This window comes from Myotis davidii, unplaced genomic scaffold (assembly GCF_000327345.1).
Source record: "Myotis davidii unplaced genomic scaffold, ASM32734v1 scaffold200, whole genome shotgun sequence".
Lineage (NCBI taxonomy): Eukaryota > Metazoa > Chordata > Mammalia > Chiroptera > Vespertilionidae > Myotis > Myotis davidii.
In genome coordinates this window covers 1468774-1496076 of record NW_006293700.1, presented here as the reverse complement: position 1 = coordinate 1496076, position 27303 = coordinate 1468774, and the positions used below count along the sequence as shown (strand labels likewise).

Genomic DNA, 27303 nt, shown 5'->3' with positions numbered 1-27303 from the left:
CTGTGGTCAGGTGACCGCTGGCTGCGACTTGTTTGCGGGTTCCGTGCTCCGGTCGCACCGTAAGCTGCGTGCCCACGGGTGGCTGAAGCGGAGATGGCAGCCACTCTGCAGCGCATGGAGCGGCTGTCCAGTCGGGTGGTGCGCGTCCTGGGCTGTAACCCGGGCCCCATGACCCTGCAGGGCACCAACACCTACCTGGTAGGGACCGGCCCCAGGTAAACGCTACTCGCCTCCCTCCTGCCCCCCTCACGCCCGCCGCTTCACCACTGGCCCGCGGAACTTGTGGGCAGGATGGCGGCGTCCTACCCCGGGCCGGCGGGCCCACCAGAACCGTCCTCAGCTGCCCTGATCCTGGACCTCCCCTAAATCAAGCCCACCCGGGGTGGTAACCTCTCTAATTGAAAAGTGGCTGGGAGGGAAATAATGGTTTTTAAAACTTCCCGTTTTTGAAACCCAGTTTGCTTGAGGTGATGTTGAATGCCAGAGTGTGTGTGTTTAAGTGGCTGAGAAGTTACTGTCGCCCGAGTTTTTAAGAATCCGGGAAAATGCTGACTTGGTTCACCTTCTGACTCGCACTCAAGATGTTTTGCCCAGTGTGTGCCATCCCCGCCACAAAAGCGGGTAATTGTGCTGAGACCTTTTTCTTTACTCAGCGGCAGGGGGCAGGGCTGTCCTGCTTGCCAATTGCTGGAGTCCGGAATCCAAAAAGCGCGCCCCCTCCCCGCTCTAGCGCTCGGGAGGGAATTGCTGACCACTTTTGTTTTTGTTTGCTGTTGTTGTGGGAGCTTATTTAGGTTAAGTTGTGGATGGAATAACCTATCTATTTCTAAGAAAATTTTTTAAAATATATTTTATTGATTTTTTACAGAGAGGAAGAGAGAGGGATAGAGAGTTAGAAACATCGATCAGCTGCCCACTGGGGACGTGCCTGCAACCAAGGTACATGCCCTTGACCGGAATCGAACCTGGGACCCTTGAGCCCGCAGGCCAACGCTCTATCCACTGAGCCAAACCGGTTAGGGCTATTTCTAAAAAAATTTTCTCTTCAGCTCCATTCTGTTTTATGCAGAAAGGAAGAAGAGATGTGGTTTATTGCACCATACCTACTACATTGGACAACTTTTGTGTACTTAGTATAACCTAGATAATTCAAAATAGAAATAAGATAAGATGTAGCTCTCCTTGAGCCTGGAATTTAATTGCATAGTCAAAATGTTGCAATGAATACAATACACTTGAATACTAAATACAGGTTAATAAGTATAGTTAATTGAAGTATTTGCCTTTTTCCAGCAAATGAGAATTTCGGAAGCAGCAGGATGGAGGAACTGAAGTATTGCAAGTGAAGCAGGCAAAAGGTGAAGCCGAGAGCAAACAAGGCAGGGTCGGTTAGGTACAGCGGCTTTAGGCTGCCTCCCAAACCTAAGAGGATAGAGAATTAGGCAGGAACAAATACCTGATAGCTAGGGTAGCGTCTCTCTTGGCTGGTACTCACTCACCCCGGGAAGTCCATAGGCATTTTCTTCTCTCTTCCGTGTGTCATCATAAACTAGTTCTAAAGTCAGTTCCTAACATGAAAATTGCAAATAGTCCAAATTTCCCTAGAAAGTCTCTATGTCGGAGATCAATATACTGTTTCTCAATAAGTTCATTGTGGCCTACTTTTCTCTCAGCAATGAAACAGATGGCTGGTTCTGATTGGAAATCAAATAAAGAAGTTGGCTTAAATGTTTAGGGGCCATGTTGTATGAAAAATACATACTGTTATCTTTTTTTAAAATACATTCTTATTGATTTCAGAGAGGAAGGGGGAGAGAGATAGAAACATCAGTGAAGACAGAGAATCATTGATTGGCTGTCTCCTGCACACCCCCGACTTGGGGATGAAGCTCAAGCCCCCAACCCAGGCATGTGCCTTTGACTGGAATCAAACCCAGAACACAGTGCTCTACCCACTGTGCCAAACTGGCTAGGGCTACACAGGGCATCTTTTAAAACACCAGAATCACACTCAGTGTAGCAAAGGGCGGTTGCTAAAAGAGACATAACCTGAAACTGAATGAGGGAAGACCAGATTCATAGTCTCCCATCTTAACTGCTTACACTGGTACTCAGGTAAACTCATGGAGTGGAATGGCCAGTGGAATCACTCATATGTGCGAGAGATGATGAGTCCACATATTGAGCTAGGATAAGGCAATGGACAGCTGATGCTGCTCTGTAAAGTAGAAGTTAGGTGGCTAGAAATGATTATTACTTGAGTCCAAGTAGGAGGTTCTGATCTTGGTAGCCACCTGTTCCACTGCACAAAACAGTTCTAAGATCACAGATGGCCTCTATATCACTAAACCCAAAGGATTTTTCCATTCCCATCTTATTTGAATTTCAGTATCTTTTGAAACTGTGGACCATTCCTTGATCTACTAACACCAATTTCTCCTGGCTTCCTCGTACCTCTCTAGCCGCTCTTTCACAGTCTCCTGTATAGAGTCATCCTCTTTACCAAGTCTTTTAAGGGTTTGAGTCCCTCAAGGTGCAATCCTAGTCTTATGTTCTCCTGCTATATTCTCTACCTAGGTGATCTTGTCTACTTCCTTGGTTTGAACTGTTATCTGTTCATTGATAACTTCCAAGTTTATTAGCACTCCAATTCACACAATATCCACACTTGATCTTCAGAGCAAGGCAGCCAACTGCTTTCTTAAATCTACTTGGGTGACTCACAGCCACTTGAAACTCATTGTTTCCCAAACTGAACTTACGGGCTTTCCCACTAAACTTGATCCTCTTCCAGCCACTCGTCCATATCTTGGTAGACAGAACCATCCTCACATTTGATCAAAGCCAAATACTTAAGTACACTCCTCGACATTTTTTCTTTGCTTCTTGCACACATACCCAAGCCATTAGGAAGATCTCCCCAATTTCCACTGCTATCACCCAGTCCAAGTCAATACAACTCTTGCTTAGGCTTCTAAAATTGCCTCTAACTGACTCCTCTCCATCTACTTTTGTTCCACTTCAATCCATCCTCCTTCATGTAGCCAGAGTAGTGTTTGTTTGTTTTTTAATGAAAATTAGGAAGCTGTGCATATTCCAACCCCACGCATCTCATCAACCTGATCTGAGACCTCTCTCCCTCCCAGCCAGGTGAGTGGTATCCATTCTGGCTCAGGACATTCATGCATGCTTTCCTCTCTGTCTCCCACATGTCCCTCTCTGTGCGCAGCTAGCCTCACTCATCCTTCAGAGTCCGGTTAAAATGTCATTTTTCTCAAGGAAGCCTCCTTTGACCAGCTGAAATGAATAAAACTATTGAAAAAAAAAGACCATACCCTTTTATGTAATGATGTTTACTTTGAATTTATATTAGTTCACACAAACACTCCATCCATGCTTTTGTTCCGGCCCTCCGGTCCAGTTTAAGAACCCATTGTGGCCCTTGAGTCAAAAAGTTTGCCCACCCCTGCCTTAGACTATATTAGTTTTATGTAATATATTGCCTTCCCACTCCATACTTTTCATGGCCCTTGATAATAAAATGATTTTTGTATGTGTGTAAGATGAAGCCTGGCACACCTCTACTCCCCACTAAAATATAAGTTCAATGAAGGCTTATTCATTACTGTATCCCCACCACTAGCACAGAGCCTTGTATACAGTACAAGTAGTACAGGAAATGTTTGCTGAATGAGTGAGTGTTCTCTACATTTTTTCTACATTTTCTCTGTTATGATTTCAGGACTGCTGGATAACTGCAATTTTAGCTAGTCTTCCAGCCTCATTCTGATCAGCCCATGGATGCCAAATGAATTTCCCTAAAGCACTACTAGACCTACTACGATGCCTAATACTTAGGTCTCAATAAACATTGAATGGACAAATAATAATCAGACTTTCCAGAGTATGTTCTGGAAAAGTAAATTTACCTAAGAACCTCTAGAAAGCTGCAATTTTAACCTTTACTATCAAAATTGTAAATATCTTGAGAGCAAATATACTATTTCCTATTAATAGAAAAAGACAGTCTAATGAAGTAGAGTTAAGACTCTGGACTCTAATTACCTAGATCCCAGTCCTGGCTTAAGATTTTGGAAAAGGCAGTTGATTCTCTAAGCTTCAGATTCCTTATCTATACAATGAGGTTTGTATAGTACCTGTCTCAGGATGTTATGAGGGTTCAGTGAAATTTAAATGGAAAATCACATCAAAAGCACTTAAATTCTAGCATGTGGGAAAGCATACAATGTTAGCTATTACTTTTATCACTTCTGCCTCCAGATAATTCAGAGTTCATAGTAGGTCCTCAGAAAATTCCTAATGATTTTGTAAGAGTGACAGCAAATTGACAGAGAGACCACTCAATAGCTATCTTAAAATTAATATAAAATACCTAAAAGAGGAAGTTGATTTTACTTTCATCAGTTGAATTTTTCTGTATTCACAAAGCAGATTGTTACTATATGCCAAGCACTGTACTCTAGTGAGTAAATGGTAACAGGCCTGTACAGATTCTCCTGCACTCGTGTTCCCTTCATTTGTAAACTTGTATTTGTAAAATGACCTCCTATGTATTGCCTGTGGCCATGAAGAACAAAGTCAACCAGCTCACATAGAGATAACTCTAATCCTCTGCAATATTCACAGACATCATTGAAAGAATTGCTATTTGAGAACATTGTTTTTCTAATTTCAGCTGAAGTTTCATTTATGCCACATGAAGAATGATTCTAGGTGCTTGCTAAGTAGTACCCTCCCACTAGAGAGGCAGTATGTGTTTTTTTATTTGTTCGTTTGTTTTTTGACACTAAATTAAAAGACATAACTAAGTCTATAGTGTCCAGAAATTACTGCAGGGTTACGGGGATATTTATTAAAAATACTAGGATATCTGATGTCTTCTGAGTAGACGAGACAGATGTCTTGAATGGAGAACTCATTGGACTTCGTATTTGAGTGTCTAGTGCTTCCCAGCACCACCTATTGCTGGGGCCTGGAGCAAATCACTTAGCCTTTCTGAAGACTAGTTTCCTCTGTTGTAAATAAAATAATAATAAATAATAGTACCTTCCTAGAGTTGATCTGAGATAATAAATATGTGAAAACGCCAAATGTTAGTTTAATTTGCTATGTTGGTCGATGTAAGATGTTACATTGTTCCCCCATTCAGTAGGATCCCTTTTCATTTTGTTGATGGTTTCATTTTGTTGTGCAAAACTTTTTGGTTTTATGTAGTCCCATTTCTTTATTTTCACTTTTGTTGGCATTGCCTGAGCAGACAGTTCCAAAAAGTATTGCTGAGACTGATGTCAAAAGAGTTTATGCCTATGTTTTCTTCTATGAATTTTGTGGTTTGGGGAGGGGGGGGAGGTCTTACATTTAGTGTAATCCAGTTTGAGTTTATTTTGGTATAGGTATAAAAAAAGACCCAATTTCATTTTACATATAGATGTTCAGTTTTCCCAATACTACTTATTGAAGAGACTGTCTTTTCCTATTGTATATGCTTGCCTCCTTTATTTGTACATTACTTGAATATATATATATTTATATATGTGTGTGTGTGTGTATATATATATATATATACACACACAAATTATATATATATATATATGGTTTATTTCTGGGATCTCTATTCTGTTCCATTGACCTGTTTGTCAGTTAGTGATGAATTAGTAAATGAATGAATGATTCAGTCTTTTCATAAAGACTAATCTTCTCTCCTGAAGCCTGAGCTAGGGAAGTGCTACTATGAAACAACATGAATTACAAAGTTAATTCATTGTTTCTTTTTTAAAAAAATATATTTTGTTGATTTTAGAGAGGAAATGAGAAGGGGAGAGAGAAACATCAATGATGAGAGAGAATCATTGATTGGCTGCCTCCTGCACACCCCCCACTGGGGATTGAGCCCAGGCATGTGCCCTTGGCCGGAATCGAACCCGGGACCCCTCAGTCCACAGGTCGACGCTCTATCCATTGAGCCAAACCAGCCAGGGCAATTCATTGTTTCTTGAGGAGGAATTGTCACCCTTATTTCTTTAGTTCAGGAAAACTTCTTAGAGAAAGACCATCATTCCATAAAATAGTGATGAAGGGCAAAGTATATGAAGGTTCAGAACCAAAAGCAGGAATATAATAATAGGGTTGTCTAAATAAAGAAGCAAAGCAACTCAGACATTTCTCCATGCTTTTCTACTGATTTCATTTTCATGTGTACGGGAGCCATTGTAAAGCTTCAGGGATAAGTTTTGTATGTAGTGCAAAAGAGTAGGTTTCTTTAGGGGTGCCATTGGGTCAGATTCTTTCATGTCTCTGAGACATTTGAGGATATTGTTAAAAGAACTCAAAGGCAGCCCAGCCGATGTGGCTAAGTGGTTGAGCATCAACGTATGAACCGGGAGGTCACGGATTCATGCACCAGTGGGGTCCCTCGGCCTGGCCTGCACCCTCTCTCAATCCAGCTCCCCTCAGGGGATGTCAGAGATCCGGTGCACAGATTCGGCCTGATCCTCACAGGCCAGGCCGAGGTACTCCACCAATGCACGAATCCATGCACCGGGCCTCTAGTATGCATAGAAGATCTTTGGTTCATCTTTTCCCGCCCTCCCCCCTCTGCCCTTCCCTCTGAGATTCATTATTCTGTTCCATGTTTCCATGCCTGTGCATTGAGCGTCTGCCCCTGGTGGTCAGTGTGCATCATAGCTACCAGTCAAATGGTTGCGTAGGCTTTTATATATATAGATTACTCCTTATTCAGACTTACATTTAGCCATAAGAACTTTCTTAAAGTGAGATTTCTCTAGTTAAGCTCAAGTAACATATAGCTGGTTTTGAAAGCAAAGCAATTTATGCAGTTTCTTAAATGTAAATTACCTGTGTGAGAAATATGCTAATATTAACTGTTCCAATGGTGTGATAATCTTCTATTTAACTTTCAGGAGAATCCTCATTGACACTGGAGAACCAGCAATTCCAGAATATATCATCTGTTTAAAGCAGGCTCTGAACGAATTTAACACAGCAATCCAGGAAATCATTGTGACTCACTGGCATCGTGATCATACTGGAGGCATAGGAGATATTTGTAAAAACATTGATAATGGTAAGCAGAATATACCCATTCAGCTCATGAGAAAACCTATGTTTTCAGAATAATTTGTTTCCATTACAGAGCTAAGTAAGCTAATAAACAATTTACTGAATACCTTACATTTAAATGGTACTTTTATACATTAATATAACTTGAATACTGTGACTATTTTTAACAAAGGAAAAAAGTAGAAATCCTATTTTCTATTTCAAATCTCTTCTCCCTGTTATTTTTCCCCTTTGCCCAGTGATCATCAGTTTTAATTTAGTCTGTGTGACAGTTGCTACTTCAGATTTCATACTAACTATTATTGACTATTTACTGTGTGCCAGGCACTGTTGAGGTAGTTGCTGTTATTGTCCACATTCTAAACATGATCTCAGGTCTTCCATAACTTTCAGACAGTTATCTGTATACTGTATAATACTGATGAAAGATCTTTATTCTTGAAATTTATTCAGTATTAACACTTTACCATCACTCTCCTTATTCCCTCATCCCACCATCATAAACATAGATTCATTCATTCATTTCTTTAACAAATATTCAAGTTGCTGCTATGTCCACGCACTGTTCTTGGCACAAAGGATGTAACAGTGATTAAAACAATGACTCCACTTTCATTGGGCTTCATTCTAGTAGGGAAGGTAAATGGTAAGTAATAGCTCAGATGGTGATAGGTGCTATGAAGAAAACTAAATTAAGAGAAGAAAAGAGGGAGAGAGAATAAAGTGGAAGAGAGCAGTGGCTATTATATTAGGGTAGACGGAGAGAGAGTGTAAGCTATATATGTATCAGAGCAGGGCATACCAAGCAAAGGGCATTGCAGGAGCAGATACTAGAACGGGGGTATGCTTGCCATGTTCAAGGCAGATAAAGGACAAGGAGGTAATGAATGTTCATTCACAACTAAATATTTTTAAGTATCTTCTTTTTTAGGCCTTAAGACTGCAATTGGGATGGAAAGATATTCTCAGCTACACCAGCCAATGTCACCAGGCTGCTCATTATAAGAAACTGTCTAACCTAACTTCTTATCCTCTTCCCTCCTTTATTCCAATCCAGGGGAACTGTACGCCACAGGAAACCATTCTCTCCCACTCTGACTTTCCTCGCCCTTCTTTCTCTTGTCTGTCTACCCATAAAATTTTGTCAATTAAAAAACTAGGCTGAGGATCCTTAATTAGCTTTGGTCAACTCTTAGCATGAGGGTCAATTTGAAAAATTAAAATGTTTATGGCCTGCTTTTTTTCCTTCACAAGTCAATTTTACTGAGCTTGAATTTACATACATAAAATGTACCTGTTTTTTAAGTGTGTAGTTTATCAAAAGCTATGTGACCAATCCCGTCAAGGTAAAGAACACTTACCCAGAAGAGGTTCCTTTCTGACCCTGCAGAGGCCCCTGCCGTGATTCCCCTCCACCTCCAGCACCCACTCACCTGCTTTATTTCACGGTGGCTTAGTTTTGCCTGTCTGCGTGTCACCTAATGGACGCATGCAGGATCACTCTCTGGCTTCTTTCACACAGCATCATATCTCTGAGATTCACCCATGTTTCACGTATCAGTAGTTTGTTCCTTTTTATTGCCAAATAGTAATCAATGGTAGGAATACACTACAATTTATTTATCCATTCACCTGTTAATGGACATTTGACTTAACTTTTTCTAAGTTAAGAATTGAAATAGTTTTGGGTTCCTTTAAAATACTGAATATTTGCATAAGAGATTACCCATGGGATTAAAGAAAATCAAGGAGGCCCTGACCAGTTTGGCTCAGTGCATAGAGCGTCGACCTGCGGACTCAAGGGTCCCGGGTTCGATTCCAGTCAAGGGCATGTACCTTGGTTGCGGGCACATCCCCAGTGGGGAGTGTGTAAGAGGCAGCTGATCGATGTTTCTCTCTCATTAATGTTTCTAACTCCCTATCCCTCTCCCTTCCTCTCTGTAAAAAAATCAATAAAATATATTTTTTTTTAAAGAAAGAAAATCAAGGAGAAATTTGATACTGTTTTATAGCCACTAAACTTGTAATGCTTTATTTGAAAAGTGGCTTGATGTCTTTCATTCTGAACTTTATTGAAGCTAGACCAGCTGCAATGTAGACTTTGAGTTACTCAGCACTGAAAATGTACAGAAGTACCTTTCAGAATCTTCGCCCAAAAGTCCCATGTATTTCTTCATTCCCTAAATCCTTAACCATTACCATTCTTGTTCATTTTGTTTTTTTATCGTTTCCTTCGTTCAACATTGTTTTACTGTTGTTTTTTAATTATTAGTATGGCTCCTTTACATTGCTAACAATCTATATTTTTTACAGGCCACACCAAAATTATGAATGCCATTTATAAGATTTCTGTAGGAAGATAGAGTAATTCTGAAGCAACCTGCTTACACATTTTTTAAATAAAATCAGTGTTTCATTTCAGAACTCGTGGCTTACAGGGAGCCAGAAGTTTACTAGATGTGAGAACTATATAGACCCAAGCTGCTTGGGTGTTTTGTTTTGGGTTTGTTTTTTTGTTTGGTTTTTTTGTTTTGTTTTGTTTTGTTTTTTAATATATTTTATTGATTTTTTACAGAGAAGAAGGGAGAGGGACAGAGAGTCAGAAACATCGATGAGAGAGAAACATCGATCGGCTGCCTTCTGCACGCCCCGCAGTGGGGATGTGCCCGCAACCAAGGTACATGCCCTGGACCGGAATCGAACCTGGGACCCTTGAGTTCGCAGGCCGACGCTCTATCCACTGAGCCAAACCGGTTCGGCTTTGGGTTTGTTTTTGAGTAAATCTGATAAAATATATTTTGTTATCTGATAATGACTATTTTGCAGCTGAAGTTGGGTCATTGCCATTTATTTCACATTCAAGTCCTAGAGTCAGATGTTTGCTTCTATGCCATTCAATTAGAATGTGTTTCTATTAGAAAGCATTACACGTAAATAATATCACATGTTTGTATCTGCTTAAATAATTAGCCATAGCGATGATGTTATAATTCATTATTCAGCCTTAGCAAATAACTGAGGGTTTCCTCCTGTTAAAATAATTATGTAAGTAGTTGCCAGGGGCTGGAAAGAGAGAATAGAGAGTGACTACCATTATGTATGAGGTGTCTATGAGGGGTTTTGAAAATGTCCTAAAATTAGATGGTGGTGGTTGAACAATTCTTTGAATACACAAAAAAACACACTGAATTTTATGCTTTAAAAGAGGGAATTTTATTGTGTGTGAATTATATCTTAGTAAGCTTTGACTAAAAATAATTCTTATTATACCAGAGGCCTAGTGCACAAAATTCTTGCACTCTGGGGGAGTCTCTCAGCCTGGCCTGTGCCCTCTTGCAGTCTGGCAGCCCTCGGGGGATTTCCAGCTGCCGGCTTAGGCCCACTCCCTGGACGTAAGCTAGCAGTCGGATATCCTTAGCGCTGCCGTGGAGGTGGGAGAGGCTCCCGCCATCGCCACGGCTCTCGCCAGCTGTGAGCCCAGTTTCTGGCTGAGGGGGAGCACATTGACCACCAGGGGAAGCTCCTGCATTGAGCTTCTGCCCTCTGGTGGTCAGTGTACATCATAGCAGCCAGTCGTTCTACATCAGGCTGAAACCAGCTCTCGAACATATCCTGAGGGGTCCCGGAATGCGAGAAGGTGCAGGCTAGGCTGAGGGACCCCAGCGGTGCACAATCGGGGCCAGGGAGGGATGCAGAAGGTACGCCAGCCAGGGAGGGACCATGGTAGGGGTCCAGGGTGTGTCTGGCCCGTCTCGCTCAGTCCTGATCAGCCAGACCCCAGTAGCAAGCTAACCTACTGGTTGAGTGTCTGCCCCTGGTGGTCAGTGTACATCATAGCTACCAGTCAACTGTCTGCCCCCTGGTAGTCAGTGCACTTCATAGCAAGCAGTTGAGCAACCTTAGCATATCATCAGACACTTAGCATATTAGGCTTTTATTATATTGGATGATTGCTTTCAGCATACCCTTCTACATCCTGTCTGTATAGATTGCTATTGAGAATAGGATGTATGCTTTTATATTTACATATAATTTTTAAAGCTGACACAGCATTATTTTATAGTATGGCATGTGTTTTGTAATTTTGAGGTAATTTTGAGTTTTTTTGGAAATATTGTCTGTCAAAGGTCTCATAACTAAAAATATACTTCCACTTCTTTACTACAAAACAAAATTATACAGATTAAAAATAAAAACAAACCAAAAAAACATCATCATATCACTCTATAATGGAGACAGTTCCCAGAATAGCATATTATTTCTTGCTTCAGCCTCAAAGATACAAAATAATGGTGTCTGAGGCTAGAGAGAGAAAATCCAGTTGCTGTTGGTTTATTTTATTTTTATTATATTGCGTTTTTCTGTCTTCTTTATCCTTCATACTTACCCAGATTTCTGTACGTTGTCAGTTTTCTCTGAATGTCTTTTCTCCCTCTGCATTTCCATTGGTAACACCCTTGCGCTAATATTACCTTCCAGCTGAGTTATTACAGTCATCCCCTCCTGGTTTTTTGATCTCTCCTCCTCCAGGCTCCCCACCTGCAGTTACCATATTGATCACTACAGCTGCCATATTGATCGACCTGTTAACACTAAAGTGCATACATGGGCCACATACAGCAAAGTATAAATTCCTCTATTCTGTGAAAGGCAATTTAGAGCCCTCCAGGATCTGAGCTCACCTTACTAATCCCACGTATCTTTACTCTTCCCAGCCAGTATTTTGTGTTAGACAAATTGGTAGTGTTCTGCTGTTGCCCATATGCCATATTCATTCTCATTTCTATGGCTTTACTAATGCTGTTCCCTTTACCTGTCTGAACCTTTTTCTCATCCTGCTCATCCTGTAAGCCACACCTCAAGTTTTATGATATTTATGAATCCTTTCCTAATGGTTTCTCCTTTCTCCAACCTCATTTTGCTTTTATTAGCTGAATTGTCCATTTAGTATTCATTAAATGGTACTGAGTATAGTTGTTTAATTCTTTCCTGTTTGTAAGTTTTAGTGCCCCAACTATGAGAGCTTTTAAGCACTTTGATGTCATGGCGCTTACATTCACTATACTGGTTAAATAACTGGCAATCAGCTATTGATTGGCTAATTAATTAATTGATTTTCATTGCATTGATGACAGGTAGTATGGGTTTAATTTATTTTAATGTTTTAATATCTTAGCCCTGAGTTTGGGGCTTCCTCTAAGCATTCCTAGAAAGAGCTTTATATTATCATTCTTTTATTATTAACTAATAACTAATGCCATGATGCCAGGACTTCTTTTACTATATGTTAGGCACCTAGACAGAGAAAAGTTCCTATGTTTTATATTACTCCCTCTTCAACACCCATCTTGATATCAAAGCTAGCTGAGGTTATTAAGAACTTTTGAACTATTGTATAAAATAGGAGTGACTAGAAAAACACAAAGACTTTTATGTAGAGCTAGGATGGCATTAGAGAATAAAAGCTCTTTTGTTGAGATAGAAGAAACAGTTACCATCCCAGAGATAAGCAGCTATAATTGACCTCATTTTCTGTTGTCGCTAATGTTAATATTTTTTGCAGCTACTCACAGGTATTCTATGAAAACTGGCCTCTTAAAAGGCTGAATTATCATTTAAAGTGTGTCTTAAATATTTTACATGTTTTGTCACTAGACACTCCATATTGCATTAAAAAACTGCCACGGAATCCTCAGAGAGAAGAAATTATAGGAGATGGAGAGCAACAATATATTTACCTAAAAGATGGAGATTTGGTTAAGACTGAGGGTGCCACTCTAAGGTATGTAAATGACCATTGGCCAGGGAAGGTGGTGGGGGGAGGCGGTAGTTTATGTATATCTATAATAATAAAAGTGTAATATGCTAATTAGATCAGACATCTTTCCAGAAGAAGCGGGGCTGTGAGGGAAGCCCAGGTCCCAGATGCCAGAGGAAAGTTGGTGCTGGCAGCCGGGGGAAGAAAAGCCTACTCTTGCACGAATTTCGTGCATCAGGCCTCTAGTGTGTTATAAAAGAGGGGGAAAGGAAGATTTCCACATACTTGCTTGTATGACTGAAGACTGTCTCAGGAAGAAGGATATAAGATATCTGATAACATTGGTTATTCTGGGAAGAGAAAATGGGTTGCTTGAAAAACAGAGAAAAAGAAGGACTTCTCCCTCTATCTACTCTTTTATAATTTTTTGTTTAAATTATATGATTACCACTTCTTAATGAATAAAATTTAAATTACAAAATAGATTAGAATTTCCTGCTGGAAAATTAAGGGTTTTCTCCTATTCTCACTTCTGAAAAATGACCCATACCTAAAGTAAATACATTTCAGGCCAGACCCATATTCCCCCATGACCTGTTCAAGGGATTCAAAAAGGTGTTTTCAACTCAGTAATTTTAAAACACAAGTAATTATGATGATTCTCCTCTCTCTCCATCTGTCCTGACTTCCTGATTTCAGAACTCCTACTTCTCTCAGTACTTAAGATTTTTTTTCTTCTATGATACAACTCAACTCCTCTTCACCTTTATCCCCTCCCCCTGCCCAAGACATCTAATCACATTAGTTTATTAATTGATTTTTTTTTTTTAGAGGGAGAGAGTAACATCAATGTGAGAGCAAAACATTAATCAACTGACTTCTGCTTGCCCCCTCCCAGAGATCTAGCCCACAACCCAGGCATGTGCCCCGACCAGGAATCAAATTGGCAACCTTTCAGTGCGCAGGATGACACCCAACCAACTGAGCCACACTGACCAGGGCTATTCACATTAGTTCTTACCTCGAAAATATTTGTCACTGCTGTCCCTTTTTCTTTGTGTTCACTACCACTACGTCTAAGCCAGGAATCTCCAGGCTCTTCCCTTTGCAGTTTACTCTTAGTATGCTCTGTCACTTGAAACCTTGAATAACTCTCACTGCATACAAGATCATGTTTATTCTCCTTACCACAGCTTGGCCCCAAACCACTTTTCTAGTCTTAGTTCCTACCACTCCCCTCACAAACACAATTAGCCATATCCAAATACTCCTGAGCACATTCTGTCTGTCCATGACTTTGCTCATACCCTCCCCTTTACGATTCCTCAGCCCTTCCCCTCCATCTTGTCCCCCTGATAAATTACCCATTTAGTCTTCAAACCTCAGTTTATATGTTACTTCAAGAACCCCTCCTGGAAAGAATTAAACTGCTTCCTCCTCCAACTTTTATGTAATTTTTATTATTTTATTATAGCACTTATTATAATTTTGGTGTATAAGTAGGTATCTTCTTAAAAGTTAATCAGTTCCTTAGATTCACATTCCTATATAATAAAAGGGTAGTATGCAAATTGTCCCCTCAACTGGAGTTCTTCCAGGAGTTCAACCAGGGGGTGGGCCGGCCAGAGGAAGGGAGGGAGGCCCTAGCACTGGCAGGCAGCCAGGAGAAGGGAGGGAGGCCCAGATCGGTAGCCGGCAGCTGCTAGGACTCTACCAGTGCACGAATTTCATGCACTGGGCCTCTAGTATTAGTTAATGTTAGTTGCTAAAGCAAACCAACCCAGAAATGTATAATAGCTCAAACATGAAATAAGTTTAATTTTCAGTCACATAAAGTCCAAAAACGGTTCCTGATTAGCAAGTGGCCCTCCTGCATTAATGTTCCAGGATCCTTGTGGAGTCCTCCATTCTCAATACTAGTCCTTCAAGATTGCCGTGCTCATCACCGTCAGTCCAGTGAGTGGAGGAGAGTAAAAGGGATGTTGCATAGGAGGTTTTCATGGACCTGGCCTTCTGTTGCATTGCCTGTCAATTCAGTCATGTGTCACTCCTGACTGTGGAGAGGCTGGGAAATACAGTATATATTGATGATACCACAGAAAATCAAACACTGCATTATTCAAAAAGTATTTTTGACAGTGCTGGATTCCCCCCTCACACACACCAGCCCTAGGCCAAGCTAAAGAAGGGAGTAGAGACAGGAGGAGGTAGCTCATAAGTCTTCTGTCTCATGTGTGGGAACCACAGTACTGGTTTATCAGTTATCACAGAAGCATGGATATTAGATCTGTACCTAATATACAGATTAAGACTATTGAACTCTTGGAGGTTAACTACCTACCACCCATCTGCTGTGAACAGACCGTGTATTTTAAGCTTTTAAAGTATACAAACAGAAAAGTGTGTATATCATCAGTGTGCAAGGCAGTGAATTGTTAAAAACTGAACAAACCATGTGAGCAGTTTGCAGATCTAGGAAGGGCATCAATGCTGAGAGCCACCCACGTACTTGCTTCCTGCCATGACCCCACCCCCTCAGTTGAATACTATCTTGTTTCATGGATGAATTGATGCCCAGGACCTCAATATTATGTGAATCCCATTTAATTTTTGTTGTACTGCATTCTGATTAAGTTAAGTATGGGTATCTATTTTAAGATTTGAGGGGAAAACTAACAGAATCGAAAAAAAGCAGACACTTTTTTATGATCTAGTAAATAATTTTTTAAAATAATCAAAATGTAAATTCCAATTATGCTAAAATCTGAATAGAACATTAATATACTATAGATGTGGTTTCCAGTTTCCATGTTTATAGTCAGTAAAATCCAATAGTTTTAAATATTAACACAAAGACTCGATCTTATGCAAAAGTTCCATAAACAGAAGGTTAAAATTTACTTAAGTCTCAAATATTTCACATCCAGGCGATCTTGTCTACCTGCCAATTTTAAAAAGGAAAAAAACTCAATAGAGAGAGAGTACCCACCAAGAACCCATTAGTAAAAAAAATAGAAAGTTATCAAGGTTTTCAGTAAGGATTCTAGATATAATGCTCAGGAATTTTCTAGTGAACTGAGTTTAATCTGACAGCTTTTGTTGACTGTTCTAAATTTTCTAAGAGAGCCATTCTAATAAAGTCTACTGTCACAGAACTAGATAAATGCTCTACCTGATGAATAGGAGGCACAGCTGCAGTTCTTCTGATCTTTAGCAAAGCACCTCTGATGTCATTTCCTTTTCTCCTCCGCCTACATGAAGTAAATTTTAACACAGTTTTTATGCAAATTAAAGCATTAGCCACCCAGGTGACTGGAGGGTTGGAAGTTCTGATCCCCTAATTTAAGAAATATTATTGCCTTCAGCCTAGAAGTTATCAAAGAAAACCATTACTGAGTCCTGGCATGGGAAATAGGAGGGGAATAATTAACTAGGCATTGCAAGCACATTGATAGATAAGGCAGTTTGCAGACCAAATGATTATATGTAGATTCCAAATGATTATATGTAGTTTTAAAAAAAAAGGTTGAGGTTCCATTTGTAAACACCTTCTATGTGTGACTATTCATAAGATTGTCCATAAGATAAGACAGATACCCACACCACATAGTTTTATAGTTGCTGGAAATGTATCTCCTGCAATTATTTTCATATAACATGGAATACTTTCATTACCTGGTTGCAGCAGGTTTAATCAGACAAAAGAGATGATTTTAAAATCTCTTCAATACCTCACCATTACTAAATATAGTAATCATTTGCCATATGTACAGCACATACTTGGAAACCATAAAAGCATAATAGTTCTTAAAATCAGTTCTTAATGTCTCTCAAAAATAATTGCTCCCATTACAGGAGTACCTCTTGTTCTTATACCTCATATCTCTTACATTGTTAGCAGCCTCTTTTAAAAAGCTTTACAGTTGCAGTATTTAACGTTAAGGATTTGATTGGATTTTTTTGGCAAATGAGAAACTCTTCTAAGTTATAGTCGCTTCAGTTTTCTTAAAAGTTGAATTTTGCCAGATGTCTTTGCAGTGTCTAGGAGATGACCTTACTTGTTTTCTCCATAGCTTTATTATGATTTGCAGGGATCTACTAAAATTGAAACATCTGACATTTTTTTAATAAATTGTACTTCATCGTGATATTTTTAAATATGTTCTAGGATTCTATTTGTTAATATTTTAGTTAAGATTTTTATAACTATTTATTAGTGAGATCAGGCAGTAGTTTTCTTTTTGCGTAACCTTTGTCAGGTTTGGGATTCATAACTTTTCCTTCTTTTTCTGTGCTCTGGGATAGGTTAAGTAGTAGTGCAGTTATCTGACTTTAAGTGTTTGGCAGAGTATCCACTGAAAATACTGAGCCTTTAGTTGCTAATGAGGAGGAAGGAGAGAAGCATGATGTGAGAGAAACACATAGATTGGTTGTCTCCTACGCATGCCCCAGTGAGGCTGAGGAGTGAACCTGGAACCCAAGTATGTGGCCTTGACTGGGAATTGAACCCGCAAACCTTCAGTGTGCGGGCCAACGTTCTAACCACTGAGCAGCAACAGCCAAGGCAAAAAATACATATGTTCTTAAAAAACGAAAGCACTGTCTCAAAGTAATAGAAAGATTGGTGATTTTTATCTACTATAAGTACTTTCCTTTTTTTCCCCAAACTTGTTGTAAGCCATATTCATTACTTATAAAATAAGGAAAAATCTGGGGAAAGTATCAAATTTGCACTTCAGAGTGAGAAGTTTGATTTTATTAAAGGGAGAAAATATCTGGTGATAATTTTAAAGTAGCAACAAGAGAAAAAGCTTTTTAACTTACTGACATTATTTATTAGTGTCTTGTTCAGAGGAAAGCATAGAGAATAATTTGCTTCTCAAAATTTCTTCTAAGCTTAAGAGTTCATGATTATTTCTATTTCTTCTTTTAACCAGAGTTATATACACACCTGGCCACACTGATGATCATATGGCTCTACTGTTAGAGGAGGAAAATGCTCTCTTCTCTGGAGATTGCATCCTAGGGGAAGGAACAACTGTATTTGAAGACCTCTATGATTATATGAACTCCCTAAAAAAGTTACTGAAAATCAAAGCTGGTATTATATATCCAGGTGGGTAATTTTTAAATCTGGTAAACCATTTGTGTCAGATGATGAGAAAGGTTCATTTTGATGTGTGTGTGTGTGGGGGGGGGGGGTGTTTTGATGTGGGCGGCGGTGGTTCTTTGTGTTTTTGGCCTTTAAGTCAGACATGTAAACAGCTTCTTTAAATTATAGCCCTAGCTCCTGTCTAGCCATGCAATATTTTTAAAAAGGCCACAATTTATATTAATGACTTTTTATAAACATATGAGGGTTATTTTTTAATAGTTGAACAACTATTAATGGAACTATTAAACAAGGAAAATAACTTAGAGTGGAACAAGAAATTTTTTTCATTCCATAAGTGATCTTCAGTTTTGTTAATCTGATTTCTGTCATGGACCACATTTTAGTCATGTAACCATGGGTAACATTTGACCTCTGAGCTTTTAGTTGTTTTAACTCACACTATTGCAATAGTATCTTCCATATGAGCTATAAAATCGTATATTTATCTAGATTATCCCGGAAAAGAAACCTGTCATTAGTATCTCAGCTGTCATTGCACTGCTCTGCAATATGAATCTCCACTCCGTCCTGGAAGCTAAGAAACACACAGGGACCCAACAATAGGGCCCAGAAGGGAAAAAAGACTAGATTACTTAATTTTTTAAGTCCTTCTAACTTGTTCCTAACCAAAGAGCCATGGAAAGATCTGAAAATACAGTGTCTTTACAACCCTCCTATTCTCTCATGAGTTTCTGCTGCTGAGGAGGTAGAAAACGTACCCTGGGCATTTGGATTAATCTATAATAATAAAAGCATAATACACAAATCGACCGAACGGCCAAACAGCAGAACGACCATCTGGAGTTCGATGACCACACTATGGCATACACTGGCACCAGGCCAGCCAAGGCAGGTGCGATGCGATTGGTCGGGAGGCCCCACGATCGCCCCCCAGAAGGAGGCCCAGGCGATTGATTGGGGGTGGGGGAAGGAGGCTCCGCAATCGATCACCCAAAAGAGGTAGGCCCAGGCCACCGACCAGCGGGCGGGGCCTTTCTCTGCAGGGCAGTTGATGGCCCAGCTCCCAGACTGTGAGAGGGCACAAGCCAGCCTGAGCCCCCCCCCCCACACACATGCATGAATTTTGTGCACTGGGCCTCTAGTATTATGACATAAAAGGAATGGAAGCTGACAGCTATTTTTAAAGCAAAGAGAATTGGTGCACTCACATTCAAGCAAAGCTAATGAGAGGCTGCCTAGGAAAGGCCCGTAGAGTGTTAGTTTTAGTGAATCCAGTGAACTGGCTTATTAGCACAGCAGGAGCTTACATGTAAATTATGTTCCGTAGCCATAGCTACCATATATTAAAGCCTGCTCCCCATCAGGTACCTGCAGGGACCTTTCCAGCGAACTGTGGTCCTCACAAAAACCCAGTGAAGTAGGTAGTGGCATCCTCGTTGCACAGCTAAAGAAACAGTTCAGAGACTTTCGCGGCCTGGCAGCTAGTAAATGAGGGTCAGTATTCTAACAACACCCTGGTGCTCGTGCTTGTTACATGGTAATAGGTTAACCTGCTTCTGCATTTCTTTTCCTCGCATATTTTAAACATCCCTCTGGCACACTTGTGTAATATATTAATTTTCACTGTGTTAAAAGAGCATGTAAATTTCAATATAATTTTATCTGGGTTGTCAACATTTCTGAATTACAAGCCTATACAAAAGATTCTTAAATTTTTACTGTGATTCCTGTGAATTTTTAATAGCGTCACTTCCCTGAAGCTACTTTTACATTCCCCTTTTCAATCTTCTGTAACAGTGGTTCTCAACCTGTGGGTTGTGACCCCTTTGGCGGTCGAATGACCCTTTCACCGCGGTCACCTAAGACCATCCTGCATATCAGATATTCACATTACGATTCATAACAGTAGCAACATTACAGTTATGAAGTAGCAACGAAAATAATTTTATAGTTGGGTCACAACATGAGGAACTGTATTTAAAGGGCCAGAAGGTTGAGAACCACTGTTCTATAGGTAAGTGTAGCACAGTGGTAAGAGACAAGTGGGTGAAAGCTCCTGGGGTCAGAATCCCAGCTCCACTCCTTAGCTGTGTGACCATGGGCAGGTTAGATACCCTCCTTATGCCTCAGTTCCAGCTACCAAAAAGGGATAATAATAGTACCTACCTCTTGGGATTCTTGTAAAAAATAATGTATAGCATTTAGAGCAGGCCTGGCAAATAATAAGAACTCTATAGGTGGGTGGGAAGAGATCAACCAATGAACTTGTATGCATATATGCATAACCTGTGGACACACAATGGGGTGGTGTGGGCCTGGGGAGTAAAAGGAGGACAGGAGAGGGTTGAAAGGTTAATGGGGGGGAAAGGACGACCTGTGTAATACTTTCAACAGTAAAGATTAAAAGGAAAAAAAATAAGTACTATATAAATATTACCTATCATTACTGTTTTTCCAGTTATTATTGCTATGTTTTTATTTTATACTTTTTAATGTACACAGTAGCATCTTATATAGTTTTGAAATAATTGTCTAATGTATTTTGGCATTTAGGTATTTTTTAAGTCTTATATCTATATAGTTTTCCAAATAATTCTTATTTGTTGTGTATTTAGTGTGTTGTTTCAATACATCATATGAATTCTTTTTAAATAAAATGAATGAATTCCAGTTATACTTAATATTTTTTATCTGGTTGAAATAATTTTTATAATTATTCTAATTCAGGACATGGCCCCGTAATCCATAATGCTGAAGCTAAAATTCAACAATACATTTCTCACAGAAATATTCGAGAACAGCAGATTCTTCAAGTATTTCATGAAAATTCTGATAAATCATTTACAGTAACGGAGCTTGTAAAAATTATTTACAAGGTAATTTTTAATCTTATTTGTACATAACCACAATTTTATTAGAATAATCTATTTAATAAACTATAGGTATAAAAAAACTTATCACCTCCCAGGACAGAATAAGTCTGTTAATTTTATAAGTAATGCCACTTGTATAGTTTTGAAACCTCAACTTCCTAGAACACAGAAGTTAAACAAAACCTGGAGAACAAAAATAACCATTCTGAGCCGCCATTAAACCATATACTTCATTCTGTAGCAGATGGTTCCCAACAGCATGATGATGAAGTTTTGGAATGATTTGCATGCTGGTCTAGCCACCTTGATTACCTGTTGTAAGTGAGAAGAGGCAATCTGCTCGAGACAGACACTGGGATACAGCAGTGAGGACTAGCAGCGATGCCTGACAATGGAAAAAGTACATCTAAGAACATGAGTAGAGAAATTTGGTGCATAGAGAGCACACCTCACTGCGATGGCATCTGAGCACATCACTATATGGCAGCACTACTAGTATGTGGCTCGATTAGTATAATTCAGTTTTTCAGCAAATGTTTATTAGACACCTGCTGAATAGACAGTATAGCTTAGAGCTTAAGAATGTAGGCTTTGGTGTTAGATTACCTGGGTTTAAAAACTCCCACGACCACAATCTACAGCCAGAAGATACATGAGATTGTACCTGAAGATGAGCTGGGGCCAATTACATTTAGGCAGGGGCCTTAATATCCTAAAGGCCCAAATTATCAAAAAAAGATCATCACTCAGTGTGCTTTGTTTTAAAAAGGGAGGGATGATAAGGAAGGAAGGAAAGAAAAAGGAAAGGAAACAATGAAAGAGGAGGAAGAGAGGGAGAGAGAGAGGAGGGAGGGAGGGAGGGAAGAAGGGAGGAAAGGAAAGAAGGAAAGAGAAGGAAGGAACGGGTGGATTAAGGGTTAAACTGGCTAAGGATAAAAGACTGCCATTGGCAAAAGGATAATGTAAATATTTAAATTCTGTGAAAGAGTTCATTCCCTCATAATACTAGACTAGAGTCACTTGAGACTTCATTAGTACATTGGATTTTTTTTTCTTTTTTCATATATACATATTTTTTTATTGATTTCAGACAGGAAAGGAGAAAGAGAAAGAAACATCAGTGATGAGAGAGAATCATTGATCGGCTGCCTCCTGCATGCCCTCTACTGGGGATCGAGCCCACAACCCAGCCATGTGCCCTTGATCAGAATCGAACCTTGGACCCTTCAGTCTGCAGGCCGATGCTCTATCCACTGAGCCAAACCAGCTAGGGCTTTTGGAGTTTTTTTCTTTTGTAAGTACAGACAGAACTCTGATAACTCTCACAGATGAGTCATCATCAAGTACCTGCCCATGCCTAAATACTGGTTTAGCATTCAGAATTGTATTCAGTTGTGTATTCCCTGTGTTTATGTGTGAAATACCTGTTGCATATAGAATGGCATTAAGTATTGCAAAGGATTTATTCATTCAACAAACATTTATTGACTGCCTTTCATGTGCCATACACGGACTAAAACAGAGATATAAAGATGGCTACAGATCCCTGCCCTCAAAGGACTCAATTCATGTTCAACACAAAGTTGTGTTCATGGAAAGGAAAAGTACACTCATTTAAAAAATAAAATAAATAAAAAACACCAGCCGGCTTGGCTCAGGGGTTGAGCGTCGACCTATGAACCAAGAGGTCATGGTTTGATTCCCAGTCAGGGCATACGCCCGGACTGTGGGCTAAATCCCTGGTGTGGGGCTTGCAGGAGGCAGCTGATCAATGATTCTCTTTCATCATTGATGGTTCTATCTCTCTTCCTCTCCCTTCCTCTCTGAAATCAATAAAATATATCATTAAAATATATTTAAAACAACACATAATACTATCATAATAGCTCCCATTTTTTAGCACATTTTTATGTGGTAGACACTATTTAAATGCTTTACCTTAACAAATGTGATTTGAGGCACCTACTTCAAATACCTCAAATTTTTACTGCATAAAGATACAATTATTCCAGTTTAATAGAATAAAAAACCAACACAGGTCTGACCAGTGTTGCTTAGTGATTGAGAGTCAACCTATGAACCAGGAGGTCACGGTTCTACTCCCAGTCAGGGCACATGCCAAGGTTTCGAGCTCTATCCTCAATGGAGGGTATGCAGGAGGCAGCCGATCAATGATTCTCTCTCATCGTTGATGTTTCTCTCTTCCTCTTTTCAAATCAATAAAAATATTTTTTAAACTGACTCAGAAAGTGTAAGCTAAGTAACTTTTTCAAGGACACAAAACTAGCAGATGTCACATACTCAAGTATCAGATGTCCGATATTCAAATCTTGTTTCTGTCACAACAGGCTTCCTCCAAGGCCTATGTACAATATGTCAGGGCACAAGGAAAGAGGGATAAATTCTACCGATGAAGGTGTAAGATAATGAGGCTTCTCTGGAAAAGCTTCAGAAACTTAAATCATTTAATTGGATCTAAACAAGGAAAGATGTGTTTAAACACTGGGGGTAATAAAAGAGCATTGTGTGTGTTTGAAATCCCATGAAGAAACCACATATGAATGCACTGATGGTCAGGAAGGGAGGCCCAGGAAATGAGTCGGGAAAGACAAGCATAATCAGGTCATGAGAAGCCTTGATTGCCATGCTAACCAATTTGAGCTTTAGCCAAAAACCTGGGAATGGCCAACCACTCAAAGATCTTGGGCAAGGGAGTCACATAATGCATTCTAGAAGATCACACTGGTGGAGATAGGATATGGTACTGGAGCTTAACGGGGAGTTTAGGGTTAGAGGTTTATATTTGGGAATCAATGCGTGATAGTGCTGTAGCAAGTTGGGTTAGTAAAAAAGAAAAGAGCCCTGGCCACTGTGGCTCCATGGTTAGAGCATCAGCCCCTGCACTGAAGGGTCTTGTGTTTGATTCCTGGACATGGGCATGGAACTGGTTGCAGGTTCAGTCTCCAGCCCTGGTTGGGGCACATGCGGGAGGCAACCAATTAATGTGTCTCTTTCACATTGATGTTTCTCTCTCTCTCTACCCCTCCCTCCCTCCTCCCCACTCTCTCTAAAATCAATGGAGAAAATATCCTCAGGTGAATATTAACAAAAAGAGAGAGAAGAGAGTCAATGATACAATGCACTGTAAATATCAGTGTTTAAGAGAAGTCCAAAAAAACTATCCAGGATGAAAACTAAACATGAAAAGTTATAATCATATAACCTAATAAATAAACCATAGGGCCAATGTATGGAGCATCACCAAAGCTATCTAGAATAATTTTTACATTTATTCATTCATAAAATATTTAGCTCCTATTGTGTGCCATTATGCTAAGCTCTGGTGTTCAGTAGTAAACAAACCATACTATTACTATCTTTATGGAACTTACAGTCTCTTCTATCTATAGCAGTGGTTCTCAACCTTCCCAATGCCGCGACCCTTTAATACAGTTCCTCATGTTGTGGTGACCCCCAACCATAAAATTATTTTTGTTACTACTTCATAATTAATTTTGCTACTGTTATGAATCGTAATGTAAATACCTGATATGCAGGATGTATTTTCATTGTTACAAATTGAACATAATTAAAGCATAGTGACTAATCACAAAAACAATATGTAATTATATATGTGTTTTCCAACGGTCTTTGGCGATCCCTGTGAAAGGGTCATTCGACCCCCAAAGGAGTCGCGACCCATAGGTTGAGAACCGCTAATCTATAGAACTATAAATAAGAATACAGTGCCTGAAGCAAGACATGTACAAGCTGAAATAGTTTTGGCTATTACTATATAAAAATGAATTTAACAGGAGACATTTGTAATAGTGTCAACAATAAAATAAAAATTTTTAAATGAATTTAAGTTAAAGTTTTCTCCTTTTGTTTCATTTCTTTAAGTTTCAAAAGGATTAACTCTGTCCCTTTAAAAAAAAATGTTTCCTTTTTAAGAATACTCCTGAGAATTTACATATCGTGGCTGAACGTAATCTCTTGCTTCATTTGAAAAAATTAGAAAAAGACGGAATGATATGTAAGTATACTTCTGAATTTTCTTTTACTGCCAGCACTTAAATTTTTTTTTTTAACAAATGAACTAGTTCCTTTTAGGAAAAATAACACCCATTAGAGTCCTCCCTTGAATATCACTATAAGTTAAAGAGACAGGCACTAGAAAGGGTCAGTAATGAAAGGCCAGTGGGCCACACGTGGGAACCAAACACTCGCACAGGAATTAGAATCTTGCTTAGAGGTTCCAGACCTCACCCACCAGAATGACAGTCAAAGGCATGTAGTGGAAAATAGCTTCTCTTCTCCTAGACCACAAGATCTATGAAGAATTTTACATGTAGAAGATTTGGGAACAGCTAAAGGTTTTAGCAATCCTAAAGGTAGTAAACTCAAAGATATTAAAGCAGTCATTCTACAATTGTTTATTAGTGTTAGGTTAATTTGTCAAATTACGAATCTTTATAAAAGTTTAATCCTTAAAATCAACTGGTTCAAAGATTGAATTTTGTGTAGAAGCTTCATCATTGTTCTTAAATATACAAAAAAAAATACCAACTTTATATTGAGCAACAAAATTATTTTAGGAATGAATGCTTTTTTTAGCCAGAAAATAATTTAAAATCCCGTGAATTTGCTTATCCACTGTTAAAATTTTACTCTTTTTCTTTCCACAGTTAGCAACATGGATCCTGACAAGAAATGGAAAGCTCATCTTTAGTTTCATATTAGTGAAAGTTCTGTTGTTTTGTTTTTAGAGAATGGTATGTTTTCTTAACTATTAATTATTTATGGAGATTATAGAGTATATAACATTTAAAATAACTCTGGATATACTTTAAAATGTCATGTTTTCAAATATATAAATTATACTTTACATCTATGATATAGAATATTTATCTAACCTAGATCATGTAACATTTTACCAAAAATTCAGGAACCAATAGTTTATCCACTTACAATTGATTAAGTAAAATGATTACTTTAAAAATAAAACTTATACAATTTAAACTGGATATTATTCTTGGATTTGGTTACCTATTACCAGTGGCCAGGGGTACTGTGTTCTCTAGCTGCTTTAGTAATTTCTATGCAACCCTTCCTTTTCTGCAACCCTTGTCTATATCTTCAGATGATAGGTTTGTTTTCATGTTTCTATCGATTATATCATGATTATGTATTCTGTAGCCCTTTATCATGTTTACTTTCTTATAATGATACTAGAGGCCCAATGCACGAAAGCTGTGCAAGGGCTCGGCCCTCATAGCCGCAGCAGCCTGCCTTGGACCTCGCAGCCACAGCTTCGTCTGGAAGGTCATCCGGCTGTCCGGTCTAATTAGCATATTATGCTTTTATTATTATAGATTCCACAAGTGATTTATGTATATCAACTTTGGGTAATTAAAAAATATTATATTCCCAGTTAAAACCATTATATAATAATTATTTTTGTAATCCATGAGTATAACCAACTTACTTTCCTAGTTTAGGTTTTAGTATAGAAATAGTCATAAACATATACAGTATATGAATTATATACCAATTCTTTTATTGATTAAGGTATTACATGTGTGTCCTTATTCCCCCTTGCCTCCCCCCCCCCCCCGCTCATCACCTCACCCCCCTGGTGTCTGTTCCTTTTTATAGCAGCGTAGTATTCCACTTATACCAATTTTTTTAATTAGAGGATTATAAGACAGTGCATTTTTATATAAGTAATGTTCTTAAATAGTGGTTAGGTTCTCAGTGTGGCCACCAATGCTTATTTAACCCACAAGGTTATCAAACCACATTACTAAAATGAGCTCAAAATCCTGAGAATGTATTTTCTGTACTCTTTCCTAAGATAAGACTTTTAATATTTTTTAACTCCCTCTTTCTGCCCTTTGCCCCAAGACCCTAGCATTTTCATACTATTCTGAACACCTACTCTCATGCCCTAGAGCAGTGATGGCAAACCTTTTGAGCTCGGCGTGTCAGCATTTTGAAAAACCCTAACTTAACTCTGGTTCCGTGTCACATATAGAAATCTTTTGATATTTGCCACCATAGTAAAACAAAGACTTATTTTTTTGATATTTATTTTATATATTTAAATGCCATTTAACAAAGAAAAATCAACCAAAAAATGAGTTCGCGTGTCACCTTTGACACACATCATAAGTTCGCCATCACTGCCCTAGAGACCTGTTGTGTTCCTGAAACCTTCCCATATTACAAAGTAATTGTGAACTCAACAACAAAAAACAAGCTACCCAATTCAAAATTGGGCAAAGGACTTGAATAGAAACTTCTCCAAAGGTATACAAATGGCCAATAAACACATGCAAAGTTGCTCAGCATTACTAATGATTAGGGAAATGCAAATTAAAACCACAATGAGGTGCCACTTCATGCCCATTAGGATGGGTATTATTTAAAAAAAAAGAAAAAGAAAAAAAAAA

At 38.9% G+C, this 27303-nt stretch overlaps 1 protein-coding gene across 2 annotated transcripts; it reads left to right on the top strand.

The window, feature by feature from the left end:
* Positions 1 to 10: 10 nt before the first annotated feature.
* Positions 11 to 26280, top strand: LACTB2 (lactamase beta 2). 2 transcript variants are annotated; one of them, XR_001514481.1, is made up of 8 exons: positions 11 to 215; positions 6942 to 7105; positions 12757 to 12883; positions 17797 to 17975; positions 20703 to 20851; positions 23931 to 23943; positions 24803 to 24884; positions 25537 to 25554. XR_001514481.1 is itself a non-coding variant. In XM_006767320.2 (7 exons), exons 1-7 carry the CDS (start codon positions 94 to 96, stop codon positions 25578 to 25580), a joined length of 867 nt encoding a protein of 288 aa, XP_006767383.1. In that variant the 5' UTR covers positions 11 to 93; the 3' UTR covers positions 25581 to 26280. The 2 variants fall into 2 exon arrangements, 1 of the variants encoding a protein (XP_006767383.1); XM_006767320.2 differs by lacking the exon at positions 23931 to 23943 and having other exon boundaries at positions 25537 to 26280.
* The last annotated feature ends 1023 nt before the right edge of the window (positions 26281 to 27303 follow it).

Coding starts and splice junctions, on each gene's coding strand:
- LACTB2 (XM_006767320.2), top strand. CDS start 94: ATGGCAGCCACTCTGCAGCGCATGGAGCGGCTGTCCAGTCGGGTGGTG. Junction 17,976..20,702: donor AGCTGGTATTATATATCCAG/GTGGGTAATTTT, acceptor ATTCTAATTCAG/GACATGGCCCCGTAATCCAT. Junction 20,852..24,802: donor TTGTAAAAATTATTTACAAG/GTAATTTTTAAT, acceptor TTCCTTTTTAAG/AATACTCCTGAGAATTTACA.